Source organism: Pipistrellus kuhlii, unplaced genomic scaffold (genome assembly GCF_014108245.1).
Source record: "Pipistrellus kuhlii isolate mPipKuh1 unplaced genomic scaffold, mPipKuh1.p scaffold_m20_p_1, whole genome shotgun sequence".
Taxonomy (NCBI): Eukaryota; Metazoa; Chordata; class Mammalia; order Chiroptera; family Vespertilionidae; genus Pipistrellus; species Pipistrellus kuhlii.
In genome coordinates, this window is record NW_023425404.1 from 46,535,947 (window position 1) to 46,549,296 (window position 13,350).

The following is a 13,350-nucleotide window of genomic DNA, read 5'->3' on the forward strand; positions in this document are numbered from 1 at the left end:
CTTCCTTCCTTTCTAATCCTCATAAGTATATTTTTCCTGTTGATTTTTTTAGAGAGAGTGGAAAGGAGGAAGAGGGGAGAGAAAGAGAGAGAGAGAGAGAGAGAGAGAGAGAGAGAGAGAGAGAGAGAGAGAGAGATGCTGGAGAGATACATCAATTGGTTGCCTCCCACACCCCCCCCCCACACACACACACCAGGTCTGGGGATCAAACCTGAAACCCAGGCATGTGCCCTTGACTGGGAATGGAACCCAAGGCCTTTTGGTGCCCAGGCCGATGTTCTACCCACCGGCCCGGGCCCCTCAAGCCTGGCTGAGAGGCCTGCGGGGAACCTTCCCTTCGGCACCTCATGGTTCATGTTTCTTCAGAAACTTCACTTCATCTCAGGGAGGCTGCAGAAGGTGTCACCGGTGCTGTTGTCAACAGACAAGTGTGTGAAGCAAAAACAGTTTTTGGTGGAGGGGCGAGGTTGGGATCAGAAGCCATCCCATGGTCTGCCCTTGAAGTAAGGAGATGAGGTGGTCAGCATCTTGAAATGTGATTAAGAACCAAACCCTGGCTAGGACCGGTTTGGTTCAGTGGATAGAGCATCGGCCTGCGGACTGGAAGGTCCCCGGTTCGATTCCGGTCAGGGGCATGTACCTTGGTTGCGGGCACACCCCCCAGTAGGGGGTGTGCAAGAGGCAGCTGATCGATGATTCTCTCTCATTGATGTTTCTAACTCTCTATCCCTCTCTCTTCCTCTCTGTGAAAAATCAATAAAATATATTTTAAAAAAAGAAAAAAAGAACCAAACCCTGGAATCTCCGCTCTCCCCCTTCCTCCACCCCCACTCTGCACTAAGAACCCCACCACTGGAGTTGCCCCATTTAGACCCTGTCCCTCACGTGGGAGCTCATTATCATTGTGGGCTTCTCCCACAACACCTGAGGGTAGAGCATTGTTCCCTCCCATCCGTGCCACTGCAAAACCCTCTCAGTTTTAGCTGATGCCAATCTCTGAGATGGGGGGGATAACAAAACACACATGGAGGAAGTAACAAAGAAATCCAGAAGCCTTCCAGAGGCCATCCTCCTGGCCGACAATTCCTGAGGCCTCATTCTCCTGTGCTCCTCACTCATTCTGGGTCCAACTTTCTCCTCCCTTCCTCTGCTCAGCTGAAAGGTACTGTCAGAGTGGAACGGTAAAAGCCGTATTCATTCCTTCGTCAGTATTTCCCTGTCCCCGGTGATGGGGACACCGTGGTGGTCAGTGTCCTCGCCCTTATGGTGCTTACCGCCAAGGGAAGGAAGACAGGGAACAAGCGAATTAACAGGCGAACCTGATCATCGGTCAGTGGCATGAAGATGACAAATAGGGGCTGTGATGAAGGGCGAGGGGAGGGACTTCTGGGGCAGTGACACCTGCATTCAAACCTGAGGGATGAGAAGGAGTCAGTCCTGCAGAGCAACAGGGGAAGAGCTGGCCGTGTGGGGCGAGGAGCCGCAATGCAAAGGCCCTGTGACTGGAAAGAGTTGGGTGCATTCCAGGAGTAGAGAGAAGACCCGTGTGGCAGCAAAAAGCACGAGGGGGGGGGGGGGGGGGGGGGAAGGGGGAGTAACACAAACAGTGGAAGGGCAAGCAGAGCCAGAATCCCGGGGTCTAAGTTTATAGGACTGCGTTTGTTTGGAGAGTTCGTGCCAGGGATTTTAAGCGGTGCAGGGGCATGTTCTGCTATTCACTTTGGGAAACCACCCTGGCAGAGTGTGAAAAATGTAGGTGCTTGGTCACGGTTTAGAAAACTATGCCCTGCCCTAGCTGGTGTGGCTCAGTGGATAGAGCACCAGCCTGCAGACTGAAGGGTCCCAGGTTCGATTCTGGTCAGGAGCACATGCCCGGGTTGCAGACTTGATCCCCATTGGGGGATGAGCAGGAGGCAGCCAATCAATGATTCTCATCATTGATGTTTTTGTCTCTTTCCATCTGCCTTCCTCTCTGAAATCAATAAAGATATATTAAAAAACAAACAACCAAAACAAACAAACAAACAAAAAAACACACACACAACTGTGCCCTGATAGGTGCGTCACCTCATCTCAAATAGATTTACACAGAAGGGGAAATGAGACCACCTGTGGGTTGACCAGGGCCTGCAGGTGTAGCCAGACCTGTCTCCCAACATGTGTGGGGAGGCCATTCTTTCCAGTGTGAGGCGAGCAGGAAATAGGAAAGCTGGAGGAAAGTTCTGGAATAGAAGGAGACACTGGAAGGCAAGAAAAGTGGGCGTAGCCAGTGAGGTTAGGAAAACCTTCAATTCACCTCAGCAGGGAGCTTAGAAACCTTGGAATCTCATTGCACGACAATTCTGAGATGGGCTTTCTACCCCCCCCCCCCCGCCCCCGCCCCCCAAGCTTTCCTTCCCTGCTAAGTCTTAGGGTTCATTGAACTGAAATTTCTAGACACCACTCACTTCCCTGAGGTGCTCAAGCCTTGGGAAGTTAAGTGTGATGGGTTCAGAATAAGACATTCAAAGAAGGTGTGTGTGTCAGTACTGGAGACCCCAGCGAAGTGTGGGCAGGAATCACCAGGCGGTTGTCCTGGCTGGCACGCCCTCCCCAACCCTAGGCTCTTGGCAACTGGAGGACCGACCAGCTCTTAGGATGCTAAATCTAGAGAATTTGTTCAGAAATGATACACCGAGTGTCCGGAGAAGCACCCCTGGCCCCCGCCACCTTTCCACAGGGTTTGGGGCATTTCCAAGCAGAGAGGGGCTGGATGGTTTCTAAAGGAAAGCATATAATATTCAAGGAGCCCAAAGATCACTTTCAGACAGACCACTTGGCTCTCCTAACATTTCTGAGCTCATTCTCTGAGAACCCCTCTTCCTCAGCATCTAAGGCTCTGCTAAGAGGACTCACTCCCCGGCCTCACCTGGCAAAGCTACCAGCCGGCTCCCGAGTCTGCATCCCAGGCTTCATTCCTCTCCACGCTCCCTGAACCCAGCTTGTCATTTCCTGGATGCCCCACCAGGGCCTTTCAACCAACGAGTCCCAAACCAGCTCATCTTCCCCAGCCCCAGCTTTCCTGTTTCTGTTGATGGAATCACTGTTCCCTCTGCTACCCCGCTGGAGATGTCTGAGTCATCCTTGACTCATCCTTCTCATTCTCCAGATCAAACCAACTCCCGAATCATGTAGTATCTATTTCCGTGATGCCACTTGACTCTGTCCCCTCCTTCCGAGGGCCCCATCCCATTTGGGTGTGGGCTGTCATTGCCTCCCTGGGGGCAGGCACATCCTCACTGTTCCCTCACTTTCCCACCTCCACACTGCTGCTGGCATAGGTGCTCACACTGATCACATCGCTCTCTCACAGCGGCCAGGCGTGGCCCCCTCTGTTCCCACATTAAATAGAAACCATCTTTGAGCTTTATAAGCCACAATTCCTTTTCTAATTCTGTGTGTTCAAGTTAAATTTACTTATTCTTGGTGTAAAACGTAATGGTTTATCTTTTCTTGCACTCCCTTATGTGATATTGCAACAACAACAACAACAACAACAACAAAGATCTTCTATTACTAAATCCTATATTACCTGCATTTATAGGCTTGTTTTATCGCCTTAGAAGATTCGGTGTTTCTGTATTATTAGTCTCTCATCTGCTTATAGTTCCTCTAATATTGGAGCACATGTATGTGCCACACACTGCTCTCAGGACACCTGTATGAAATAATTTACTCTCACAGCAGTTCTGATTGTTTACCCATTTCCCTGACGACAAAACTGAGATGCAGAGATGTTGAGTAACTTGCTGAGGCCCCACACCTGACACGTGGCAGAGCCTGGATTTTACATCACGTGGTCTGGTCCCAGAGCTCAAGCTGTTAACCAGTGAATTCATATTTGTCTTCGTTACCTGCATTCCTGATGTTACAGTTGGGCTTTAGCTGAGATTTTATAGCTGAACTGAAGTTTAAGGTATGTGTCCATTATTGGTCTGAAATAGCAACAGAAGGCTAGTGTGTAAATATAGTTTGTTAGCAGGAGCTGATTTAAGGTGTTTATTTAATGTGAAATCGCTCTAAAGTTAAGAGACATCTTTGTGCTGTTTTTTTTCTTACCTGTTCTTTTTCTTTTCTTCTTTTTCTTATTCCAGTACATGGGCTGTATCGAAGTGCTGCAGTCGATGAGGTCACTGGATTTTGGAATGAGGACTCAAGTTACAAGGTAAGAGAACAAGAATGGGAGGGGCTCTGAGGACCATGTTTTATTTTTCACTTTATCATTTTTTTAATAAGAGAAAGTGTATTTAGAAAGTCACAAAGGTAGAAAAATCAGCCAGCTGGGCTACATGGGCTCAGGGAACAAGTTACAGAGAGGCAAAAGAAGAGGACAAGTTTTGTTTGTTTGTTGTTTTAAAGAGGACCGTTTTTAAAGTCACAAGAGTTTCTCCCCACAGAAATGTCATGCAAGCCTTTAAAGTCCCCATGGGCTGTTAGTCACATGACTGGAAGGTGGAACACAGTCCAGTGACCTGGGATAAGTCCCTTTATTCCATCGTGTGAAAGATTTCCCAGCTCTGTGGCAGAGCACCTGCATTGTATAGGAGAACTATTGTAGTAAGAGGATGCAGTCATAGAAATAGCTGGTTCCCCAGGTACCAACAGTGTTTAAAATTATGCCTAGACATAGGGCCTTACAGAATCTGAGACTGCTGAAGAAGTAGCTGAAAGAAGATGAGAACTCTTTCATTTTCCCAATTTGAAACTCTGTATTCAGTAAACATAACTCCCCAGTCCCCATTCCCCACTCTGCCCCAGCCTCTGGCAGCCATCATCCTATTTCATGTCTGTGAATTTGACTGCTCTAGGCACTACATATACATGAAATCATACAATGTTGGTCTTTTATTTGATATCATAAAGCCCTCAATGTGTACCACTAGGCCAAACAATGTGACTACTTGGAAGGCTGCTGCTGGGTACTGCTAGATTGTTCTACGGAAGAATCACACTAGATGGTGCTCCTTTCTCCCAGCCATATATCTGTCTTTTGTTAGGGTCTGTTTTATAAATCGTTGTAAACTTGTAAGTTTATATTTTCCCATTGTTGAATAAATGGTAAAAGACTATTTTTTTTCTGTGCCATGAAGTTTCCAAAGGTGACTAATGTACAAGCCCAAGGAAGGAGTCTGTTGTGGTTTCTGGATAGTATTCCTTACAGATGCATCTGTACGTGATTTGGGCATGGCCCACTATGCTCTGGGCAGATTTGCAGAAGCTCAAGGGTGGTGGGGTTTTTTTAGATCTGGTGGTGGGGAAGGCCTCTCTGAGGAGAAGTTATTTGAGCTCATCTCTGAATAAAGTGAGGGATCCAGCCATGAGAGCGTCTGGGAGAAGAGAGCTCAGGCAGAGGGAAGGTGGCGTGTACATCATTGTCCATAGCGTCAACCCTGACAAAGCCCAAAACCCGGGCAGCTGGTCTGTCCAGTAAGAGTGTGAAAAAAGTGCATCTTCTTCCAAGCGTGGGTACCAAACAATGGCCAGTGGGCTCCGACTCAGGGGAGGGAGAGGCTGGATGGGAGGTTCAGGGGTCAGGATGCCCCTACGGTGCAAGTGGTCTGCCTTGAAGTCAGGAGCCCCCAGCCACACTAGCCCAGGTTGTCTGTGGCATGGCTTAAAAGCCATGAAGCTGATTTCCGTGCACCAGGGCTGAACATGTCTCCCTGCTTCAGAAGCCACCAAGGCTTCTAGGCCGCACTCCCCAGCTCTCGAACCCATTCTCTGGAGCTTGTAGAGTTTGAGGTGCTGTGTCTTGTAGCTACCTGAGCTCAGCAGCAGTCCTGGGACCCCCTGATCCAGATGGGAGCAGTAAGAAAGGCCACCAAGGAAAGTGAGGTAGAAGACAAAGGAGAAGAGATGAAATAGGTATGTCCCACTTTAAGGAGATAACTGAAATGGAAATTTACTGAACAGAACAGTTATCATGCAGAGTGTATCCCTTGATTCCTGTACGTAATTAATTCCTTACTGGTATTTCAAAGGAAATTCAATATAGGAAAGAAAGTGTTTTTACTTTTCCCCCTAGGACAGTGGTCGACAAACTCATTAGTCAACAGAGCCAAATATCAACAGTACAACGATTGAAATTTCTTTTGAGAGCCACGTTTTTTAAAGTTTAATTTCTTCTAACGCCACTTCTTCAAAATAGACTCACCCAGGCCGTGGTATTTTGTGGAGGAGCCACACTCCAGGGGCCAAAGAGCCACCTGTGGCTCGTGAGCTGCAGTTTGCTGACCTCAGCTCTAGGAGCTCACATATTGCTGAACGTGGGAGTGATCTTTGAAACTCTAGGTCCTATGGGACATTCTACAAGAGGATGTAGGCTTAGGTATCGGTGCACATAGGTCTCTCTGTATGTTACCTGGGTGGGAACATTCTATTTGGGACCAGCATCATTTCTTTAGTCCCCCTCGCACCTTGCTATTAGACGGGTGCATTCTATGAGGTATGTACCTCAAAGCCACATGCGTGTTGCTGGGCATAGTGTTCTCATGTGACCAGCATAAGAAAATGGCCCACTTTCCTCCAAATCTCTAATGTCCACCCTACTTCCCAAATATCTTCTTTTCTTCTGTCTCTTTTAATTTTTCCTTCTTTGTCTCATTCTCCTTTTCTCTCTCCACTTCTGTGTATTTTGACATTCACCTACTCCTTGAGTTGCTTTATTACCAGTTGTCTTAGATGTTATCATTAAAACATTACTCTAGAATCAGGCTTCACACGGCTTTAAATTTAACTTTCACATATTCACAGTTTCGTTTTGCTCATTTCTTACTGAATGCAAGAAAATAATTTTCAAAGGACCAGTTGGAATTCCAAGAGAAAAGACCTTTGTTTCTCATGGCCGATGTGCCACCCTGATAAATGGTCTTACCATGTCTGTCCTAGTTCGCACCTTATTCCAGATAACAGGGCTGCAGCAACAAGAAATTCCTGGTAATCAAGGGGGAGCTAGGATTAGGACACCATGGATTGGGCCAGCATTTGAAACAGAGGAGGAAGGTGGGGCACAGTTCTGTCTTTCTGAGGGACCTGCCTGCCACTTGTTTGGGGGCTGAGTCCACAAGGTCTGGAGCACAGAGAGTACTCAAATGGAGCAGCGGAGAAAAAGAAGAGGGCAGGAGGTACCCACTTCATAGCCCCACCGTCCTCTGTCCCTCCATCCAGACTTAGTCCCTGAGGGAGCCCTGTGCTACTGTTGTTCCTCCACGAGTCCTCACCCACGTTGATCTTGATTGATTCATGACCAGATCTCAATCTTAGTAACTGAGTATTCATGCAAAAGGGCAAAGGAGGAGGTTTTCCTCCACAGAAACACGATCATTAGGAAAACAAAGGCTTGCAGCCACAGTTGTCTTCAAATGTCTGGAAAGCAATGCCAAGGAAATGAAGAAAAGAGAGGGGATGAAAATCATGCTAAGGATGATACAGTCTTTTGTTCTCTTCTGTAAAAATGTTCTCATCATGCGTTTAAAAACAAAACACCTCATTTAATCTGAAACACACACACACACACACACACACACACACACACACATCAAGTCACTAAACCCTAAGGCTCAACTTCCATCTCTTAAATAAGCATCCACACCATGCAAAGAAGAAATCTCCCGTCTTCCCCTAAGGATGCCTTCTTCCTTGTGTCTGGTACCTGTGTTTGGATACCTGGTGGGCAGGAGGAATAAGCCCATCACGGGCAATCACTGAAGGGGAGCTGGTGGGACAGGGACTGGCTTCCAGCCCCAAAGAACAGAACTTCATGTCATTGGTCACATTTAGTTCATCACCCACAGGACATAATACAGGGGTGGGGAGAAGTAGGTTTACAGTTGTATGGAAAGTAATACAATGCTGAATAAATAATAATACAAAAATAGCCGAAACCGGTTTGGCTCAGTGGTAGAGTGTTGGTCTGCGGACTGAGGGGTCCCGGGTTCGATTCCAGTCAAGGGCATGTACACTGGTTGCGAGCACATCCCCGGTGGGGGGTGTGCAAGAGGCACTGGTCGATGTTTCTCTCATCGATGTTTCTGGCTCTCTAGCTCTCTCCCTTCCTTTCTGTAAAAAATCAATAAAATATATTTTATGAATAAGTAATAATACAAAAATAAACTGTATTTTGTGTACTCACAATTGTAATCCTACTTTTGCCCCTCCCCATATATCCTAAGGGGCAAGGTGTATTGCTGGTGGGAGGGACCTCCAGATCACTGGCCAGATCACTGGCTTACTGCTCTGGCATCCTCCTGCATTTTGCACCTTATATTTGTAACTCCTATTTGGGGGCGGGGGGGAGTAAAGAAAAGAAAAAAAAAATCATCCAGCCAAAGTGCAAGGTACCTAGCACAGGATATGCCCACGCCACACTCCAGGACAGCTGGGAAGCCAAGGCTGGTGCTGGGCTCACCTCAATCTGTGCCTGCCATCCCTGAGGGTAGGGGTACAGGGAGGGGGGAGGGGGAGGAACAGGTCTGTGTAGGGAAATGGGAGCTATTATAGAATGAGTGGTGAACGTTCCTTTTGGGGTCCTGGTCTAAGACTCATTTTCTCTAGCTGATCCTAAGGGGCTGCATGTTGTGGATTATTTATCTGCCCACACCATCCCATGGGGAAGAAAACCATGACCAGCGTTTTCCTGAACTGCTACTGTAGACACTCGGCAGGCCGTTCCGGTGGTTGGGTATCAGGCAAAGCAACAAGGATGCAGAGATCATAATTCAGAGGATGTTATAACTGGACCAATTTCCTGTTTGGAACGTTATTGCTCCTGAGCAGTGATTAGCTTACTAGCTTGAAGGTTTGATTCTTTGGCTTCAGCAGGACATTAAAGGCAGTTCTTCAGAGACAAATGCATACTTCCCGTGTGTGTGTGTGTGTGTGTGTGTGTACACAAGTGTGGGCAACCATTAGATAGATGCAAAGTGGGTCCAGGATGCAGCTAAACATTTATATAAAGACCCGTGCATGTGGTTTCTAAGAAATGTGGACATTAGGAGGGAAAGTATTCTATAGAGGTCCATATTTTCATGTTAGGGAGCTAAGTTACTATATCTTTGAGTACAGGTTGGCATTTATCTAAATTTCCTGAGAATTGCAGGGATGGGATTGGTGCAGCTCTGTGTGGATAAGTGTGTGCATTTCCGCATAAAGCTTGGAGTAACTGTATGGCACCAGGTGTGTGTGTGTTGACCTGTGAGGAGGCCATGAGGTAGGAGTAGGATTGTAGCCCACATGACATGCCAAATGAAGACCATGAGAAGAGGCCAAGTCTATTAGTTTGCTAGGCAAGGGAACGCCCCAATGAGGAAGTTTACTGAGAAGAGTAGAAAGGAGGTATACGGTTCATAGTGGTTATGCTAAGGATGGAAACATGAGCATTCTGGCTGAGACAGATGCATGTGATTGAATTAAAAAATGTTTCATTGTTCATTGATCAGGAAAGAATGTTAAGATGCCACTAAGGGTCTGGTGTTCCAAGATCAAGGTTATGACCTTTACCAGTTGGTAAGAATAGCTACAATAAAACAGAAGGGTGAAGCCTGGCTGGCGTGGCTCAGTGGTTGAGTGTTGATTTATGAACTAGGAGGTTCAATCCCAGTCAGGGCATATGCCTGGGTTGCAGGCTTGATCCGCATTGGGGGTGTGCAAGAGGCAGCCAATCGATGATTCTTTCTCATCATTGATGTTTTCATCTCTCTCTCCCTCTTCCTTTCTCTCTGACATCAATAAAAAGATATTTTAAAAAATAATAATCAAATGCTCCTAGACACATTTGATGTAGTGGAAGTACTTCCTTTCACAAACGTAGATGTCAGGAAACCCTTGCAGGAGGTTTTGATGTGTGTGTGTGTGTGTGTGTGTGTGTGTGTGTGTGTGTGTACAACCTTCAAGTTCCACTGCTCCTCAGCTCCTCACAATCTATTTTGGACTGAGATCTCACTTCTCAGATATCTGAGATGAAATTGCCAATTAAATTCCTTTTAGAAGACTTCAAAAGTCTAGTTAATAAAAGAAAAAATGTTTCCAAGCAATTGGGAAGAGTTTTGAGAGCATGTCAGAGTTAGGTGAAGAGAGAGAGGGCATGAAAGTCAACAGTATGTTTTTGCAAAACCAAGATGGCAGCATAGGTAAACACCTGAACTTGCTGCCACACACAACCACATTAAAACTACAACTAAAAGACAAAACGAATATCATCCAGAACTGCGGGAAGGCTGGCTGAGTGAAAATTCTACAACTAGAAGGAAAGAGAAAAGCGCATTGAGTCCGGTAGAAGGTGTGGAGGTGTGAAAGTGAAATGTGGAGGTATGGAGGCCCAAGCAGAAAGTGGCTGGCAACTGAGCACTGTACATTGTTGTCTTTTTCAGTCCGGAGGGAGATACAAACTCCCGATTGCTCTGAACTCCAGACTCATACAGAGAAAAACTGAGTATAATTGAGTATGGCATTGGGCTGGAACCCTAAGGTGGCTTTCTCTCAGAGGTGCTTGCAGCAATCATTGTTCTTGCATGGTGCTGCAGGACACAGAGACCTGGGGGCTTTTTCAGGGCAGGACTGATGGTTGGCCATTGCTGTTTGCTCCGCCCAGGTGATTCCCTGAGACCCAGTCCCACCCAGTTTACAAGCCCATCCAAGCTGTGCACCAAGGCTTTTGCATATGAATGACTTGGCCTTTATCCACCTAAAAACCTGTCAACCTGAAACTGGGTTAGAGAGCCCCAGAGCATCCAAAAGAAGGCCCAAGGCTGGACAGCAGCTTGCATTACTTCACAGCTGGGCCTCATGGGATCCGAGGATCAGTGAACAATCCAATGAAGGGCAGGGTCTAGGCTTCCAAAGGCCTTCTCCACAAGAATACAGACTCCCCATCTCTGGTTCTCTCAGTTCTAAATACCAAATATTAGGTAAACTGGTGATTGGGTCTAATCCTGGTCCAGTCATCTTTGGGCAGGACAGAGTTGCACTGTGGCAATATGGTAATTCCATAATAGTAATGTCCTGGGAAGAGGAATGGCTGAAGGAGGAGGAGAGGAAAATGTAGGAGAGGAAAAAGGCTTGTGAAATGGAGGTAGTAGTTGCAGTACAAAATGGACTTCTACCTCAAAGGGAAATGAAAGCATTAGATCAATTTCTTTAGAGAGAGAGAGAGAGAGAGAGAGAGAGAGAGAGAGAGAGATTGGGATATTTCATTCATCACTAAAATCTAAGGTTGGCAAAATTGTTAATCAAATGTTTCATGTTATTATAGCTAGTGCATTAATTTTAGAACATAATTCAAATTAGCTGTATTTTTATGTGATGAAGAAACTTAGAGACTACATGGATAGGTATTGTATCCCAATATATGTTTAGGCTCCTTTTCTAGGACAGAGTATTGTTTTTAATACTTTAGATATTTATAGAGGTTTGTAAAATGGTTATTATTTTTGCTCCACAGCAATCTGTTTACAGTATCTATATTTTATTTGCCAAAAAACCCTAGGTTAGGAATGAAACTCCCAATTATAGTGTCTTTTCTATGGAAAATATGATCTACTTTATGGAGTGGTTTCTTAAAATATGTGATAGGTAAAAGTCAGGGCTTGTTTATTTATCATATCTATATATCTATGAATATATATAAACTTACAGATGTCTATATATTATCACACAAATACATACACTTACAAACACACATTCTCAAGTAGACTATATGCATACATTCACTGACCCAAGCGAGAACAGTTAAGTTACCTGTCATGTCCAATATGCATGGTAGTGAACTGGCCTCCAGTGTTTGAGGAGAAACAAATTAATTCAGTGCTTAAAATGCATGAATGCTAAAGCCTATGGGGAGACCACAGTATTTTTAGCTCAGGTTTTAGAGTGAAATAGCTTTTTTCTGGTAATTCCCCCACCCCCACCCCAGGCCTTCTTTACAACATGTAGAGCTAGATGAGAATGCATTCAAGTGTCTCCCTTTTGTGGCTCTTTTTGGTTTGCTTTAGGAGTTACTACTAAATGTTTGTGGCACCCCCAGCATTCTCAATTATACTTTGAAGATCTTCAACAGGAGCAAGAGAGTGAGTTTCTAATTTTTGTTTTGATGAACACTCTGGTCACCCGCAGTCTGAATCATTTAACAAGCAAGTAGAATAGACCTTTGGAAGCATTGTTCTTGGAAACATGCCATACTGTAGTTGTATGGGAGCCTCTTGAGAAAACTCAGAGGGTACCCCAGAGTGGGTCTGGCCTAGAAGGTAATGGGTCAATTGCAGAGAGCAATGCTTCAATGGAACAATCATAAGGGCTCCATCATCTATCATCTTTAGGCCTGAAGTTTCTCTCTGATCCATGGGCCTAGTCTGGCAGTTTTCAGAGCTACAGTCCCTGGTACGTGGTTGGATCAATAAATATTTATTAACAGGGAGGAATCAGGGCATCTCAGAGATTTTGATATGACTTTGGAGGTCTTGAAGGCTCCCTGGTCACTGCTGGGGATCAGAGGAAATCTACAGACAGTCTATACACATGGTTTCTGGTATCCTGAATGAGACTAGATTCTAGAATGAGGAGCTCTTAGACAAGTGGGTCAGGTCCCTGTTTCCATGATAGAATGCTGGCACATGGACACCATTTGTTATATTACTGAACAAAGAAATAAAAGTACATTCACTGAAGAGATTCATTTTGGTTCAGAGAGCCTTGGGGTCCAATGAGTTGATTCAGATAAAAAGTAGAATTTTTCAAAGAATTGGCTAAACTTCAACTCTTTCTAGTTCAGAGAGTCAAACATGATTTTCAACTACTAACACACAGTCTATAGAGAAGTTTATTATTAATTAACTAGTGACCCGGTGCACGAAATTCGTGCACATTAAAAGGGAATTAATTAGAGGAAAAATTTTAATATTGCTATTTGCCTTTTTCTATAATAGATGAAAGGAAGTTAGTAAAATGTATATGAAAATCTTCATCCTGTCAGAGTCTGGGATGTGCCATGGGAACCAGAGTCAAGTCCCCGCCCACCCACATGAGCCTTGAAATTGCTTGAGACCCAGACCTGGCTGGACCCACCCTCATTGGGCTAGAACCAGACCTGTCAAGCCCAGCCAGGTGGTGGGGGGTGCAGCCTCAGATCCCCTGCCCAGGCCCAGTGCCATGCAGCCTCAAGTGCCTGCTGATTACTCATTAAGGCTGCTCTTTAAGGCTTGTTAACAGAACTCAGCCTCTGCTGTGGGTGCAGCCATCTTATATGATATCATGGTCAATTTGCATATTCCCTTTTTATTAGATAAGATAGCTACTATCATCAGTATTGTCATCATCACA

At 45.6% G+C, this 13,350-nt stretch overlaps 1 protein-coding gene across 1 annotated transcript in view; it reads left to right on the forward strand.

Annotated features, from left to right (window-relative positions):
• The window catches only part of SHC4 (SHC adaptor protein 4), a 117,459-nt gene that overhangs the window by 30,969 nt on the left and 73,140 nt on the right, over positions 1 to 13,350 (forward strand). The window contains exon 2 of the mRNA XM_036442802.2: positions 4,134 to 4,204. Coding sequence (XP_036298695.1) covers positions 4,134 to 4,204 — 71 coding nt within the window. The remainder of the gene's footprint in view (positions 1 to 4,133; positions 4,205 to 13,350) is intronic.